The sequence below is a fragment of the Zychaea mexicana genome (genome assembly GCF_025766255.1).
Source record: "Zychaea mexicana strain RSA 1403 chromosome Unknown BDB00scaffold_34, whole genome shotgun sequence".
Lineage (NCBI taxonomy): Eukaryota > Fungi > Mucoromycota > Mucoromycetes > Mucorales > Lichtheimiaceae > Zychaea > Zychaea mexicana.
In genome coordinates, this window is record NW_026516697.1 from 253,679 (window position 1) to 271,480 (window position 17,802).

The following is a 17,802-nucleotide window of genomic DNA, read 5'->3' on the forward strand; positions in this document are numbered from 1 at the left end:
CTTACTGCTAAAGACAAAGTTACCAACGTCAACACATTTCTCGATATTTTGGATGAAGAGCAAGATCTACATGATACCGTTGTGAATGCTTTACCTGAAATTCTGAAACTACGTGACAAATATTTAAAATCCATGTATTCTAAGCAAGCCTCTTTGACAAATTTTTTTGTACCACAATCCCAATAAATGTAATCTAATTGGACAAATTTCACCCTCGATAACTAGTCAACCCTCCTGAAGGTGTTGAAGTTGACCTTATGTAGAAGTTGAAGTTTTTCACTGCTAAATTTGAAAGGGTACCAGCGAATCGGTTGACGCTATCGGGGATTGACGTTATTGGGGTGGATGTTAACGGGGGTCGACTGTATACAGATGAAAACCACCCCTTTCTCTCTCTCTATATATCACATACACTCTCGCTATATATATATGTGTATGTGTGTGTGTTTATACAATAATCAACTTTCTGATACTTCAACTTACCTTTTAATTATGTATATTTTTGTGGGGGGGGAGCAGCTCCGAGCTGCTTTGTCGTACGGCGTCGTTTGGTAGACTGCATGGACTGGGCAGGAGCAGGGGCAGGAAGAAAAGTAGAAGCAGAAGCAGGAAGAAAAGCAGAAGCAGGAAGAGCAGAAGCCGGTTCTTGTTGTCTACCTGATAGTTAATATATATTTGATTGTGGTTGCTCTAGTGTAGTAGTTATCATACCTAGAAACCGCTCTCGACTTGCTGGATCTGCCATAGTTATGCCAGCATTCCTGGAGGATATGGCGAGCTGCCCACTGGCCCTGGCAGACAGCAAAATCAATGCCCTGCTTTTTTGCCAGGTTCATGAAAAGGCTAATAGCCCAGTTGCCTATCTTTGCTTTGTAGCTTAGCAAAGTAGTGGGTCACGCTGTTGTCAGCACGATTCTGCAATCTTTTCACCAGATCGACCACAACACGTTCGCTAAATGTACTTGATGTCGGTCTGGGCTTTGATCAACTCACCTCCTTCAAAATGGTGGTAGCCTTGAAGGAGAAGGCGCTCAAAATCATCCTTGCTCGCTTTCTTTACCATCTTCCCCTTAGCATTTAGAGTCATTGGGTGGGGAATGAGGGAAACCGTCTCAGCAAGTTCTGCTTCATCGACAACTGGTACCTCGACTAGGGACTACGCCGTTAGTAGGTGGTCGAGCTTCTCCAGAATGACTGCTTGATTTGTCTCTACATTAATAAGACGATGCTCCATACAAGTGAAGACTTAGGAGATTAAGGTTAGCGTTGGGAGGTGTTTGGTTAGTGTTTGGGAAGAAAAGAAAGAAAAAAAACTTTTGCGGTAATATAAAAGTATTTGTCACCCTAGTTAACCAGGTGGTTATAACAAGAGAGTACTGTTTAATCACAAGAATCCACAAGAACCACCAAAAAAAATTGGCGACCCAGAGCAGGCAGTGACAGACGTCACAAATTTACAAGAAATCCACAAGAATCCACAAGAATCCACAAGAATCCACAAGAATGAGGCCGGCGGGGTCCAAACTCACAAGAAATCCACAAGAATCCACAAAAACCACAAAAAAATTTGGCGACCCAGAGCAGGCAGTGACAGACGTCACAAATTTACAAGAAATTCATAAGAAATCCACAAGAACCACAAGAATGAGGCCAGCGGGGGTCCAAATTCACAAGAAATTCACAAGAACCACAAGAATTTTCCTACAGTGTCTGGTGAATCGAACATGCTAGGTAACTGATACAAATCTTCTTCCAGTGGTTCCATTACGTCACTAAGGCTATTTTCTTTGTCTTCTTGGCCTGGGCTTCATAAAACATTCATTGTTTCCAATACTATTGCTTTGTTGAATAACGTCATGTAAAGCACCTTTCTGAATTCTGGCAGCTTCTCAAAATCACTTGGCACCTCGACATTTTTCGTTCTCGTGATTCTGTGTACGTAGTAATGTGGAACATCTATTGTGATAGTCGTCATCTTCAAGCCTAAAAAATAATACTGTTAAGAACAAAGCCATCTTTTTATCTCCCAAAGGCAATACAATCAGAATTACTAACCATATTGCAATAATCCAACTACCCTCAGACCATCAGCGCTTCCTCTTTCGTTCTTCAGACTCATCATCATGTCTTTCAATGCTTTAGGGAGCTTTAAATCTCTCTCCTGAAGTAGCTTGGTATCTGTATCATCCGTCTGTTTACCAGCCTCGCCCGCTCCAAACTCCAGTTTCTTTCGTCGTAAAATTAGATCAAGTCTGCGACCCATTTTCTTCCTCTCCAGTTTCTCTTCTCCTTGTGGTATCCGTTCTTTGTTCTTGCGACAACTTGATGCAAGGCTCGAATTTTCAGCACTGTAAATTCCATTGCTATTATAGCAAATGTAGTTCAAACACAAAATTGTGTATGTGTATGTGTATGTGTATGATAACTTACCGAACTACATCCAACACAACATCATCAAATGCACGATCCATCATAGTCCAGATGTGTGCCAACAACTATGTTTCTGCGTTGTTCTCGTCATCGATCCTGCTGCGTTCCAACTCCTGGACCCTATATTCATTAGATCAGTTTAAGCATAAGTATACATAACTGCAGCCGGAAGATAATTCACGCAAAACTTACATTGTATAATAACTGTGACGTATCCAATCCAAGTCGTGAGATTGCATTCTATCAAAGTTCGCATCTCATTGTTGTATTTGGTTAATAACATGCCGAGCTTGAGAAGAACTATTAACCTGTATTGAAATTAAATCAGTTTATATTATTATAAGATTTTGAACGGCGTTGGTTTTATCTTTTGTACCTTCGTATATTGATTCAAATATTCGAGAGTTTTCTGACTGATGACTGGCTTTTGCTTGGCTTTGGAACTCTTGATCTCTTCGATTTCTTCACTCGTGAAAATGCTTTTTTGCTTGTACGTTTTGTCCCAAGGGTCCACTACAAATGAATGACAAAGAGTAAAAAAAAAAAATTACTTCAATCTTTAGGGATATAAATGTCTTTCTTTAGGTCTTTGTATCAAAAAAAAACTTACTGCTCGTATTCTAGGGTGGATTCATACATGTACAAAACATCTTTGACCTCTCTTCCACTGCATTCCAGAGTCCATTTTAAATCATCGTCCATGCTTTCGTGCTGTTGTCGGAACTTCACTAAATTCAGCTTCTATAAACCCATTGATATTCAGTGCTAATTCATCATCATTGTGGGTACTGCATTACCTTGTTGGTTATAAATTAATATTTGTTTTTAAAGAACTATTAATTTTTTATATCTAAATTGAATTTTATAATATAAATAAAAAATGGAGCAAATAGATTATACACCATTAATTACAGAGGAAGTAAATACTATTATTGCTAATTATTGGACATTTCTTGAATGGAATTGGCTTATTATGCATAATAAATTCAAACACAGAACACAAATTAAACATATTAAAATTATTGAAAAAATTAAAGATATATTATTAAAAAATTTAGGTTATACAGCTGTATTTTTTTTCTTAGTTGTGCTATACACAAGTAAAGAGTATCCAACTGTTTATTTTAAATTTAGAAAAAGGTTTATTTTTGTTATATCATTTAGTTTCTGGTATTTCTGGAGATGAAATTGAAAAATATTTACCTCAAAGTACATTTCATACATTATACAAAAAATTTTGGATGAATGAAGAGAATTATAAAAGAATTAATAAAATAGTAAATAATTCATTAATGTATATGTTTTCAAATATAAAATTATGTGTTTTGTCTGCAAGAAAATATAATCCAGATTTCTTTAAACATGTACAGTGGTCCCCCGCTTTTTGCAGCCCCACTTTTTGCAGATCCTCAATTTTTGCAGATTTTGTTGGAGCATACCCGCTCATCACTTAGTAAAATTACAGTTTCCTCACTTTTTGCATTTTGCAGGCCAAAAATGGGGACCTGCAATTTTCCGCTATTAACTCGAGAGCCTGGGACACAGAGTCTTGAACCAGTGACATCTACATGTAATGTTGATAGATAGCGTCCTTTTGCTCGTCAGTAAGCTTTGGGTATTTTGCTTTTACCATAGTGGTGTGGAGGTGTCGATAGTGCAGTATATAAACATCAAGAATGAGACGACAGCCTTTTATATAAGAGTTGATTTATAATAAGTAGCCTCAGTACAACACCGACACTTTTAATTGGTTTACTATCATTGACACTTGATTAACATAATAGACTCAGTCTGTGTAACATCTCATACTCATCCTCACTTTTTGCAGTTCCCCACTTTTTGCAGTTTTTTCCACCAAAAACCGCTGCTGCAAAAAGCGGGGGACCACTGTAACACTTATTTTAGATGGTCATGATTCACGAATTAATTATACAGATACAGATTTAGATAGATCATGTTTATATTCATTTAAATTTAAAAAAGAATGGTGTACGTACATAATTTGCAGCTGATATTAATGATATGATAATTTTTATATTAAAAAGTGAATTCTGTGTAGATAGTTCTGATGGTAGCATGTTTTTAAATATGAAACTTTATAATAAAATAAATTAAAATGATACTTTAGCTGTTGATGGTGTTTATAACACAGTTTACTGAACTTGCTGCAGAAAAAGGATATGATTTTAGTAATGATAACTTTGTATATCCAATTCGTAAAAATATAAATGAAAACTTAACTATTACTGAAGAACATTTTAATAATACATTTGGAAGCTTTAGAAGTAAAATCGAAAATCAATTTTCTGAAATTGGATATAAATTTTATCGTTTTAATAATAATAAATCAATTGTAAAGATGGATAATATTGAATATCATAATCTTCAGTTCTGTGTTGCCTGTTTATTAAAGAATATTACAAAGTTTGTAGAAGTATTTAATATACCTGTTTTACTACATCATAAAATATAGCATAGTCCTGATTTTGATTTTCCTATTGAAAAAAAAATTAATTGACATAGTTGTTAGTAATAATAAACAAAATAAGGATAAGCTTGATAGAATGGTACAACTACAGAGTAATTTATTAAACATGACATTATCAAATGATGAAATGGTTATAGATGATAGTAGTGAATCAGATGATTTAGAAAATAGTGAAAATAATGATGATATTCCAAATTTTAATGAACGTACTAGAAAAAGAAGAATAAATGTAAAAGGAAAACAGCGTTCAACTGTATTATATGAAATAGAAAGTATTATTAGACATAAAAAAGAAAAGAATGCATATTTGTTTCAGGTAAAATGGGTTGGATATAGTAATAATGATAATAGTTGGTTATCTATTGATATGTTTAACCAAAAAGAATTATTAAATGCATATATTGAAAGGCATAGTCTAGGCATATTATAATAAGAATATAATATATATTAGAATTATATAAAAAATTTATAGAAGAATATTATTAAAGCATAAGAAGAAAGGATTACCAATATTAATTTTTATAGGTTTTCTTTTTTTTTAATTTTTTTTTCTGTTTTTTTCTCAGGCTTTATATACAGCTCTTTTATCTCTGTATTTTTAACACTATCATTAACTACCAATAGCTTTTTTTTAAGAATATGTAGCTTACTATGTTGACAGCAAAGATAATCCTTTATTCCATCAGGTAAATTTGTCTTGATTTTCTTCCCACAAAACTGTCCATCACGTTCTCCTTTTTTGAATTTATAGCTACAAAAACCATGATTCATCCACAAATCTAAGAAATGATCATAAAAAAAAAGAGATTCTACAGTAGGCCCATTTTAATATCAACCCTTAAGTACAGCTGAAAGTGTTGACGCTAACGGGGGTTGACGTTAAAGGGGGTGGCACAAAGTTTAACCGTATAATAAAATATTAAACCAGCGTACCCCGACACAGTGTATGTATGCAACGGAGTCGTTCCTAAACAATATATTTTCAACCAATAATGAAATAAACTCTTTTGATTAAATATGTTTGACCTCAATAAGAAGTCAACCCTGGCCAAGGTGTTGACACTGACCTTATGTAGAAGTTGAAATTTATCTCTGCTAAAATGTGAGGTTCTCAGAAAAAGGTTGACAATATCAGGGGTTGACATTAAAGGGGTTGACATTAAAGGGGCTGACATTAAAGGGGGTCCACTATATTTTATTTTTTAAACTTTAACAAAATAATTGAATTCTGAATCAATAAATGTATCAATTTCTTTACATAAATTGATTCTAAGATTAATATGGCTGATAGGAAGATATTCCTTTAACGCAACCATTTTCTTTTTTAATGATTTATTTTTATATAAAAATAAAATTTAATTTTATAAAAAAAAGTAATTGAGTTTGAAATTTATTTATTAGCAAATACTAATCGTGATAATTCTGCAACATTTCTATTAGATCATTTCTAAACCTATATTCATTACCATTTACAATATAAAGTTTATTATTATTCTTAAAAAAACCTTCTATATCTTGTTTCTTAATTTCAATATATTCTTTTTTATAAAATATCTTTTTAACCATAAAATGGGATCTACTATTTTCAATAAATTTATATATGGTGCATACTGACTTTAACCATCAAAATAATTCAATTACCGACCCAAAAAAACAAATCATATCAGAGCTGGCAGATTTGCCTTTTTACAGAAACTAAAACGCAAGATATGTTTATTGATGGATTCTGAACAGATCTTGCGTTTTACTTTTTGAAAAAAAGCATTTCTCGAGCCTCTGATACAACTTGAAGTTTTGTCGGAAAATGAACTTTTAGCAGAGAGGTCCCAGATTTCGACAAGGGGTATTGATGGTCATGAGGTGAGATTCGAAAGGTGGAAGTGTACTTTTAGCAGTGTGTAACCTGAACGACTCATGGTTGTACAAAGCTCACACTTTTTGCTAGGGCGCATGTCGCGTTATTACGGTTTTTCACTAATTTAAATGTGGTAAACTAAAATCTGGTACAGAAAATGTCTTGATAGAAAGTTTCTCTTTACAGCACCAGGATCTAATTGCACACATGCACCTAGTTGGACTGAAATTTAATCCTTCATATAACCCAGTAAAGAAACCAAGTATGAAACAGCTGTCCAAGAACACATCTCACACCATCATAAAAAGTTTTTTTAAACATTCTTACAGCAGAGCACCAATAGGGTCCTTGCTGACAAAGAAGTTGATAAGCTTTTCACCTTCAGATCTGTTTCTCCGTTAAGACTGAGTTCTTAAACAATGTTTGAAAGTTTGGTATAAAAGAAAATAGTTTATATAGCTCAGATTGTACTGAATATAATCATCGAATCTCAAACATTGTTTAATTGAATTACCACTTCAAGCATGCCTCCTCCAAATAAAAAACAAAAACGCGCAAAAGAGCAAGCAACACATGGCCGTTTTCAACAATTAGTCCCAACAATTCAGCAACCACTTGTCGAGCTTCCGATCGCAGAAGTCATGGTTGAAACCGAACCCAACGACTTTGAGATTCTTGCCTCTTTGTAAGCCGAAACAGTAGCATTGGCCACCCCTCCTCCCAGCTTTCCTATTGAATGGAATAATGCAGCAGAGGGATCGAAGCGCAGAAGCGAAAGATACTGAGGTACTGGTAGAACTACCAAGTATTACCGAAATGATAAGGCTACAGAGAAGAAAAAGGGCAGCTATGAAATCACCAACTTCTTTTCCTCAGTATCAGTGGATCAGCGACGCGGAAATGACGACGACCACAATGACGAAGTAGCCATAGTGGATGATATCATCCCTTTGATGACCATCCAGGAAGGGTTCGAACGCCTTACGTCAATCGTCACTCCAATCGCAAATGCAAGAAAGAACGATAAGCGAGACCTTAACGATTATGAAATGCGAAAGCATATTGGTGTTCACATCTATTTTCGAGAGCTGTTGAACGGCCGGTAGATAATGCAAGCATCCAAAACGGCAGCTGTAATTGCATGGATTGAGCCATCAGAGTATTATCGTCCCCGTGCTATTGTATCATATGCCAAAGAATATCTTTGCTTCGGTAAAATCTCATCTCATCAGCAAGGAAAACACACCAAACGCCTTTCGTTTTTGAGCGACGAAGATGTTAAAGCAGCAGCATTACAATGGTTAAAAAGGACTAAGCCAGAGAAAAGAGGACTTCCCGAAATGCTCAAATATCTGAACGAAGTCGCTATTCCAGACCTTCTTGCTCTTCCAGGACACATCTCGCCTTCAGTACTTCGAAATTACTTGATTGAATGGGGCTACACCTACCGAGTCAACAAAAAAGATGTTTATTACGATGGCCATGAGCGCGATGATGTTGTTAAGTACCGACAAGAGTGGGCTGCTAAAATGGTTGAATACAGCCGCTTTATGGAAACGTACGACGACGACGACGTTTCAATTGAGCAACAACCTCTTCTACCAGACGACCAAAAGAAGATCATCATGGTGACGCAGGATGAATCAACTTTTTATTCGAATGACTGCAAGACCAACCTCTGGCTGTATGAGGGTGAAAATCCCATCCGTAAAAAGAGTCCAGGAGGATCCATTATGGTCAGCGAGTTCCAATGCCCTTGCCATGGAACCATGAGGATTAAAAACTGGAAATCTCGCAGACTATTCTACGCTGGTGCCAACCGTGACGGTTATTGGACGTCAAAGGATATGATGGAGCAACTGAAAGAAGACGCCATACCATTGTTTGAAGCAATTCATCCAGGCTGTCAAGCGCTATTTTTGTTTGATCAATCAAGCAATCATAATGCTTATGCAGCAAGTGCGAAACTTGTGAGCCGTTTTGGCTTGAAAGATAAAGTCCTCAAGGGTATTGAAGAACGCGTGATTTTGCCTAGCAAGTATGTCGGTCCAGATGGGAACTTGGTCATCCAGAACTTTTACACTCTTGAGATCAAGAAAAAGAAGACAAGAAGCGGTGTGAAAGAAGAACGCATTTGGACCTTGAAGGGCATTAGAACCATCTTGGAAGAGCGTGGCTTAGGACGTTGGAAGGAATTTGAGGCAAAAAAAAAGCATTGGAAAACCAATTGCGATCAGCCACCGAATGCTGATCGCACTTGTTGCCCTTACCATATGTTAGAGGGTCAACCCGACTTTGTTGCGCAGAAGAGCGCGTTACACGAGACTGTTCTCAAGGCTGGTCATTTGTTCGCCTCTTATCCCAAGTACCATTGCGAAACTAATTGGATCGAGAGATACTGGAGTGCTGCCAAGCGCATTGCAAGAAGTGAATGCGATTATACATTCTCGTCACTAAGAGATAACCTTGATAGCTTTCTAGATCAAGTCTCTCCACCTGATGCTAAGCCTCTAGAAATCCGCCGTTATTACAATCGCTGCTGGCGTTATATTCGCGCATACAATGATATGAAAGCTGGAAACGATGCTTTTAAGCTTGTTGAAAAGTTTACCTCGAAAAGATTTAAATCCCACCGAACACTTAGAAAAAATGATTAAATTGTATATCATACTAAATAAATGAGCCATGACGCCTAATAATTCTTCATTCTACATATAATATTCATCTCACTTAATGATGGCTCTTGCACAGTATCGGCTATACTATTTACCAGCGGAATTTCAAAAATTCTCGATTTTCGACAGTGACGATTTAAGTCAGTATGCACCATAATTATTATATTTTATTAGTTTATATGCAATGAACACAGGGTCATAAGTTATGTTTTTTTATATTAAATTTATATATTGTAACATATTTTTTCATAAGAATGAACATATTCTAATAATAAATACTTTGCAATAAACAATGTAATATCTTTTATTTCATCAATAGGAATATATTTCATCACATTTAAATTATTTATATATTCTGAATTCATTATTGATAGGTTTATTTTCTATTATAGATAAAATTCAATTTGCAACCATTTTAAATTTTTGTTACCAACAAAAAATTTGTTACCAATACTTTTATATGAAAATAGTTGGTAATGCATATGCGCCATTCACAGTTTATCATCTACAACCAACCTTTTCGTTTGCTTTCTTTCTACCACTGCTGTTTAAACAGAATCAAGAGTCCACTGTTAATATTAAAGCAAACTTTTTCAGAGATATGTATTAGCACTAATAACTTATCATTTACTTATGATTCACTATACATATTTATAAGTAACAGCAAAGTTAGTCAATATGCATCAGCATACACTGCAACAGATTTTCAGAGCAATAGCTACCTTTTACTTTCTTGTATGGTTCGAGGGCTAACTGCAGTAGTACTAGCATTTGGACTTCCTCCAACTCGGCCTCTTTCATCTGCACTAGTATTACTAGCAGCGGTGGTGCTCGTATTGCCGCCAGGGCAATCGTTTTCTTCAATAGTACCCAGAATGCTTGCTTCCTCCTCAGCAATGCGCCCAACTGAAATAACCGATGCTCGTGCTCTTGCGTTCGCTGATTCTCTTGCGAGCAGGAATTTTCTATCATTCCAGTACATTGTTTCTTGCTGACTATTCTTCCACCGTTCAAATTCTGTTTTGAGGTGAGAACTGTTTGGGACCTTCGCTTGAAAACGTTTCGTAGATAATGGCTGCATATCGCATATTTGCTGAACTCTTGTCACCATAGTTAAGAATTTCAATAAAAGTTGATGCTGACAATGTATCGCAGTTGTCAATGCACCAGTGTATGTCTGATGTGAAAACTTTTTGCTTTTTATGTGCGTGCATTCTTGTGTAAAAAAATAGAGATGGTAAGAAGCTATGCTGCGCGTTTCATTGAGTACGCAATACGCACTGTTGATTTTTGTGTCGATATAAAATTTCACACAAATTTCCCAGCTATTGGTTGCATTAGTAGGGCTTCAAAGGCCCACGTTAATCACTAACATCGACCAACGTTGATTTTGCCCACTGACCCCTTTTGGGCAGTGCCTGTTTCTTTCCCTCCTATAGAACTTTTTTTGGCTCTTCTAGATCTTCTGCATCCGTAATGTCAACATTTGAATTTCAACATCCTCCTCTTCCGAACACTACTTGAACTAGCGCGTCCAACGAGAAGAAGACCCTGCTTCCGTACAAATATACCAGCCGCAAATTCTCGCCTTGGAATGTCTTCACCTTTCTTTGCCTGCAATGGAACAGAGCTTGAGTAAAGAAGTATGGTTGTACTAACTTGCTTTTATACTGTTTAGATACCTGAGCAGCTCATATTGTTATTATAGAAATAGGACTGCCGGATGGGTTTGAACATGATGGTTCCAACAACAACAAGCTGAAACTACTATATAAAGAGGCAATGGAACATGAAGACGAGGACCCAGAACAGTATCTCAACCGCAGAGTAGAAGAGCAGAACAATAGACGCAATAATCCCCCAGGAACGACACCTGAAGATCGAAAGGCATTTGCAAAACACTTACAGGCTCAAATGCGTCAGCTGTTGATTGATATGCAGAAACTCGACACTGATGTAGCTGTCACTCCTCATTCACAGACTCCAGAAGACTGGGATAGCACACCAATTCTGGTATGTAAAGCATCCTTTTTTATGCACATTTATTGAATTATATACTGTTCTTAGATGTGTCACATCATTCTGTGTCTTCTCGATCTATCTTTAAGTCGTTTCTATCTGGATGTAAAGGTATATATATTAGAATGACTACAACGTGCGACTGAGGCTATATTTGACATACTTTGTATCATTTCTATAGAGCATTATAAGAAGTTAGGTATCTATTCTCGGTGTTTAGTAGTGTTTACTCATTTTGACGCTAAAACTTCGTGATAATTTCAGGATCGACGCAACAAGCGCAGAAAGCTGAATCTACGCGCAAATGGTTCAGAATGATGGAGGGTGCAGCTGATTTATGCTGACAGCCTACAGTGAGTTGAATGGACCAATAATTGAATTCTGCTGATTGGTGAAAAATTTCTCTTCTATGACAAGAAAGTGGAGGGAGGCACATCCAGTTTCCCGTGGGTCAGCTTCAAACGAGTTGCCGATGATGCTGGGTTGACTTCTTATTACTATAACGATGAGCACAAGCTTAAGCTTGTTGGGTTTGATTTTGGTGTGAATGAGCAAACTGGTCAATATTATGCGACAGCGGTTAGACCTATGCTGATGGGCGGTGCTAATTTAAACGAGCTAGATCGAGCGGTTAAAGCCAAAAGAGTAAAGCTGCTTTCGCCCGACGATGGTCAGTTTTCCCAAACACCATAGACGTCATTGTAGTCGATTCAATTAGGGTTTGGATGATGGACCGTTGGAAGGATGAAAATAATGAAGATTGATCTACGAAATATATGATTACAATAAATAATAAGTTATTTTTCTTGTGTCACGCCTTCGATAAGAATGGATTGTTTATAATAGATTGTGTATAGCCACATTTCCCTTTTGTTCTCTATTTCTCTCGCTCTTCGTTTCTATTCCCTTTTCTACTTAGTTTTAAGTCAACCCGTGCTCTTATCATGCCACCTAGAAAGAACGTTAGAAGCGTAAAAAACGATGACAGTGAATTACGACCTGATATTTATAGTGCTTAACATGACCGTAAACGAGACGGTAACAACAACGTCGTGTTAGACAAAAAAGGAAAACCAGTTTTTGTATCCGTACAAAAACGATTGTTGGATGTGGATAATCTTGAAGACAATCCTTCGGCTCCAGAAAAACGTGTCCGCACGGATAGTGCCTCGCATCCAGTAGCAAATCAGAATGGTATGAATAATATAGAAAACTGTTTTGGAGTTTGGCAAAGGACTAATTAGGATGTGATATCTAGCCAATACTAGTGAGGATTATGAGGATCCAACCATTGGGGCAGATAACGATCCCCAACCTAGAAGTCGTCATCAAGAAAGGGTAGAGCGAGCCAACGCTGCCTGGGAGAAAGCAATGCCCTTGCTTGCAGATGCTTGTATCGACTCCTTTGATAATGGAGCTCTAGATTACAAAGCATCGAGTCCCAGCCATGTCGATCCATGCAGAAGCGGCTGCGAGACCTCTCAACTGCGTTCTCTTTCAGTTGACAGCATTTACTACACTGGTACAAGGCTACATACATTCGCTCAAATCCTGCAGCTCTATTCAATACTACTACTGTACTTTTATAGGCATCATATGCTATGAGCACTTCACTTCTTGCAAAAAAAAAATGTTATCCGTCAGCGACTGTGTTTCTCATTTAATATCACCTATTTGCAGCAACTCCCCAACGACCTGAAATGGCTTTCGATCTCTCCTTGTTGGAATTCTATGCGACGCTTCGCGGATACGGACATACAGCAGTTTAAGCTTTCGGAAGCATTGTATCGCACGTTCATATTTACCCTGTTAGTATATACACGAGATACAGTACTAAGCACGAGCTATGAGCATATTATCTAAAATCTCAACAAAATGTTACATTGTAGAATGAGGAAACCTTGAGCAAAAACCTTGGATATGCATTTCTTAAATATTTAGAGCTTACTACGCTTGTTGAAGAGAAGCTAGCATCTGAAAATCCTTCGGTAAAAGAGGAAGAAGGCTGCCCTGCTTGTCCCCCGGTAATACAACACTTCAGTCAATTGCTATAATTTTAAAGCTAAAAATTTAACAAGATAGGCAATGTTTTTGGCATTGAGGACCGTATGTTCGTTGCTATCGATGGAAATATGCAGTTGAAACGCTATAAAGCAAATGAAAACGATAAAGAAAAGTATCTTAGCAAGCAATATTTTTCTGCTGATGAGAAGCAAGATCTATATGACAAAGAAACGCCTCAGCCAGCAACAAATACTGCGAGATCCTGTGACAGCAGTTTCGAGGCAACTGCGAAATCTTCTCATGGTGATCCAAGGTGCCACGAATGCGGTTTAAACATAGTGGCGCTATTGTTGCTTTTGTCGTCTACAGGCGCAATATAACTTCGAGTGTCGCTGATGCTTCATGTTGACAACTTAATAATTGTCAATAGGCATGTCAATGGGATCGAAAGTGTTTGGAAATTTAAACAAGGATTATGAAAGAGGATTTTGTTGTACGTAGATATACATGTATCTGCAATAGGGGAGTTCTGGGTTTGCAATGCATATACCCATGTATGCATCCCATATGCAACGTTTATGCAATTCTAAGCACATTTACCCTATCTTTGCTCCATCTTTCTGTCATACAAGTAGTATTTATTGCTCGTTCTACTTGCATTTTTATATGAAGAACAAATATCGCACAATGTCATAGCTCTTGCACGCAATTGCAGCGATGAAGCCTTTATAAAGTTTGTTAGCATGCCTTTATCGCTCTATATTTTTGCATTTCGTAGTTGCCAACGATGTCTATCACATCCCATGTTGCAGTACCGGGAAAGATATTGTCCGGTTAACGCCGTTCTCTTTCGAATTTGTCAACATCGATTATGGCGTTTTGACTTTGTAAAGGTGAAACCTCCATAGCTCCTCCATCCTTAAGGCGAATGATGAAGTTACCTAAACGAAGAAGAGCTTCAACTATATGGTCTGTATGACTTTTTTATAATAAAACTCACCTTAAAGAGTATGATAAGCACCGTACTACTGCGCCTTTTTATTTATAAATTGTCTTTCGTATTGCCATAATATGACGGCAGGCTGTATCCAAGCTACATATCACGTCATGTAGTCTCACGGCGACCATATTTCCATGACGATGCAGCGTAGTATGGGGCATTCTATCAATTTTTATTTACATTGATGAATTGGTCATTGTAGCACAAGGAACACCCGCTCCAGGTTTGACTCATCGGAACTCGGTGGGAAACATGATGCCCGCCGTACGAAAGTCTGTCATTATTTAAGATAAACGCATAGAAGGGCATAATGATGGCTCAACATACCTTTTTTTCCAAAAATCATATTCTTTTCTACCATGAGCTCTACATTTGACGCCTTGATGCCCCGATTGCTAACTTTTGTTCCTGACAGTGTTTCAATGAGCACTTTTGTGCAACAAAAGAAAACACCCATTGCCATTGCCACAGCAGCAATCTGCTGCTGCCTTGCATATGACAATATCACGAAACCGCCGAAAAGATTACGCCACATTAAGCATACAAGTTTCTTCGATTATCTGTATGGCTTCTTCAAGGATCGTGAGCTTTCGCTTGCGTCACAGTCAAAGCAAAGTCTCTACCTGGTATGACTTTCTGTCTTCTTTTTTTCATGCAGCCTGTTTAAAGATACGACGTTTATTTTAGAGCTTTGATTGGACTGCCTGGGTAGTGCATGTTACGCGACCTGAAAATGCAAGAAAGTTACTGATGAAGACAGGTGTGTGTGTGACTACGTGCTTGTCCATTATAGCGATGGATGTATATATTGTCAAACAGTGCTAAAGTTTTTCTTTGTTACATTCTAGATATATTCCAAAAGCAGGATATGCAAATTGTCGGTCAAAGCACACTACTCGGACGATTTGCATTTGGCCCTAACATTCTTATCTTAAATGGAGATAAATGGAAGGCTCAGCGCATGGTATATATAAAGAGAATAGAAAAGCGCCTTTCTTTTAACTCATTCTTTGTCGTGAACATTACTGCTTTACTATGATAGATAGCAAACCCGGCTTTCCATCGATCCCTGCCGGTCAGTCTGTTTGGACAGCTGACACAGGAGCTTTTTTGCACAATGGATACTATGCTGGATTCGCCTATAGATTTCCATGATCTAATGGAGCGCTGGGCTCTTGACGCGATAGGACGTGCCGGTTTCGGTATGACACGATGCATGAAATATTTCGGGAGAGTGATTGCCGAGAAAAATATAGATAAAGATACTTATTATTGTTTCTCTGTAGATTTCGATTTTCATGCCATCAGTAAACCTAACAACGAGTGGGTCGATCGCTATGGCAACATTATGAAAGCCATGATGGAAATACGCTATGTCATATTTCCAATTCTGGAACGTTTCTTTTTACCTTTATTACCTAAGCGAAGACAAATACATAAAGAGCTCGATGTTTTCCTTGATATGCTCCAAAGCATCATCGACAAGAAACGTCAAGATCTAAGCGGCGTGGATCTGTCCGGCATGAATCACAGTGAAAAGGATTTACTTACTCTCATGTTGGAAGCTTCAGCTGAGGGCAATGGAAGAATGACGGACGAAGAAATAAAGGTATGTCATTTTGCAGGGTGTCCAGGTACTATGAGTGTTTTGATCAAGCAATATAACTAATAATGCTGATACATAGAGCAACCTTTGCATCTTTTTCGCAGCTGGCCATGATACTACTGCAAACAGTTTGTCCTATATGGCATATTATTTAGCAAGACATCCAGTAAGTAGTGAGCTCCGTACTATATATTTACGACTGTTTGTTGCTGTATGTGTTATCGATATTTATACGGTCGGATACTATTATAGGACATCCAACAAAAAGCTCGAGAAGAAGCTATAAAGGTCCTCGGCAACGAATCAACTGATATTCTGCCTACAAAAGATCAACTACGCAATATGCCTTATATAAACCAGATTATTAAAGAGGTATATATGACGAATGTCGTTTTTACATAAGTAACAAAACATTGGCTACCAATTTCTCAAGTGAAAACGAAATGTTTTACCGTCTATTAGACGTTGCGTATCAATAGTCCTGTGGCCGGTCTTATTGGGCGTGTAGCAGCGCAAGATACCGATCTTGACGGTGTATTTATACCCAAGGGAACTCGCGTTATGTGCTCCCTGTACGAGCTTCATCATAATCCTTCCGTTTGGAAGAATCCAGAAGAATTTAACCCAGATCGCTTTGCACCTAACGGAGAAGCGGAGAAGTTGGCAGGTATAGGATTTGCTTGGCTACCCTTCTCTAACGGTTCTCGTCAATGCATCGGAATGAATTTCAGTATGACAGAACAACGAGTACTATTGTCTATGCTTTGTGAGTATTGAAACATAAAGAGTGAAACTATACCGATGGACTGTTTTTATTTTCAATCTCGGATTGTTAACGATTATTATTATAAATAGTGAGGAAGTATGAATTGTTGCTTCCAGAAGACTCCATCCACAAGGACAGAATTGTAACCAGAGGATTTTTCATTGTTTCTCCAGTTGACATGAAAATCAATTGCAAAAAGCTATACTGATACTAATGTATCATAGCTGCCACTACAATCTGCAAGTGGTACTTGTTGATATATAGCACAGAATTGCTACATTATGTATGTCCGTTTGAATAGATTTTACAACAAGTTGTTAATCCAATAGTGTTAGCATTCAATGTGTGAACAGGCAAAGGCGAGAGCCGGGATTTCTGGTCTATTGGGAGCTGGTTTATTTGTAGGCTAGTCCATTTTCAGAACTGAGTGACCCAGCAGATTAACCAACACTGCATGATGAACCCTTCTGATTCTGATAGAAACGGATAATCTCTTCTTTAAAGAAGCGGCTCTGGGCTAGGCGAGCAATGTACTCCTGTAGGAAGCCTTGCTCTCTGCTAAGCTTTTCAAGAGTGCCCATGCCAAGCAATCGTGGTAGATTTTCATAGTGGCAGTAGAGTAGCTAGCTATGTCTGATGAAGGGTACAGACAATATGATTGGCTAAAGCGCTCTGCTTTCTTGTTTAGGACTCTCAAAACCCATCCTTTTTTCTTTCTTTTTTTTTTCTTTCCCTCTCTCTTTGTTCATACTCTTGTTCTTATTTTCTCTTCTTTCGAGCCTTGCCAGTTTATTTTGAACCCCCACGTCCCTTGTTGACCTTCCGACAAACTGTAAACAGCCATTACATGTACTGACGTGCTGCCGATTCGGCCTCTGTCATTATTGCCGCTTCACCCTTTCCACCTTTCCAACGATATTGAAGACAATCGCCGCTGCTGTTTGAGCAGTACAGCTTCC

At 37.6% G+C, this 17,802-nt stretch overlaps 3 protein-coding genes across 3 annotated transcripts; 2 read left to right on the forward strand and 1 right to left on the reverse strand.

Moving 5' to 3' along the window:
- Positions 1–1,678: 1,678 nt before the first annotated feature.
- Positions 1,679–4,063, reverse strand: BDB00DRAFT_906505 (uncharacterized protein; the record flags this gene model as incomplete). Its single annotated transcript, XM_053128602.1, has 7 exons — positions 1,679–1,701; positions 2,056–2,363; positions 2,431–2,434; positions 2,623–2,738; positions 3,041–3,171; positions 3,905–3,994; positions 4,061–4,063. 7 exons carry the CDS (start codon positions 4,061–4,063, stop codon positions 1,679–1,681), a joined length of 675 nt encoding a protein of 224 aa, XP_052979950.1.
- Positions 4,064–11,067: 7,004 nt separating this feature from the next.
- BDB00DRAFT_787790 (uncharacterized protein) lies at positions 11,068–14,362 on the forward strand (the record flags this gene model as incomplete). Its single annotated transcript, XM_053120732.1, has 9 exons — positions 11,068–11,083; positions 11,157–11,461; positions 11,516–11,578; positions 11,885–12,137; positions 12,480–12,505; positions 13,357–13,491; positions 13,546–13,774; positions 13,902–13,964; positions 14,250–14,362. The coding sequence occupies 9 exons, from the start codon at positions 11,068–11,070 to the stop codon at positions 14,360–14,362; spliced, it is 1,203 nt and encodes a 400-aa protein (XP_052979951.1).
- A 977-nt stretch (positions 14,363–15,339) lies between these two features.
- On the forward strand, positions 15,340–17,051 carry BDB00DRAFT_763238 (cytochrome P-450 cyp509A1; the record flags this gene model as incomplete). Its single annotated transcript, XM_053119385.1, has 7 exons — positions 15,340–15,435; positions 15,514–15,673; positions 15,758–16,080; positions 16,157–16,243; positions 16,330–16,449; positions 16,540–16,843; positions 16,933–17,051. The coding sequence occupies 7 exons, from the start codon at positions 15,340–15,342 to the stop codon at positions 17,049–17,051; spliced, it is 1,209 nt and encodes a 402-aa protein (XP_052979952.1).
- Positions 17,052–17,802: the final 751 nt, after the last annotated feature.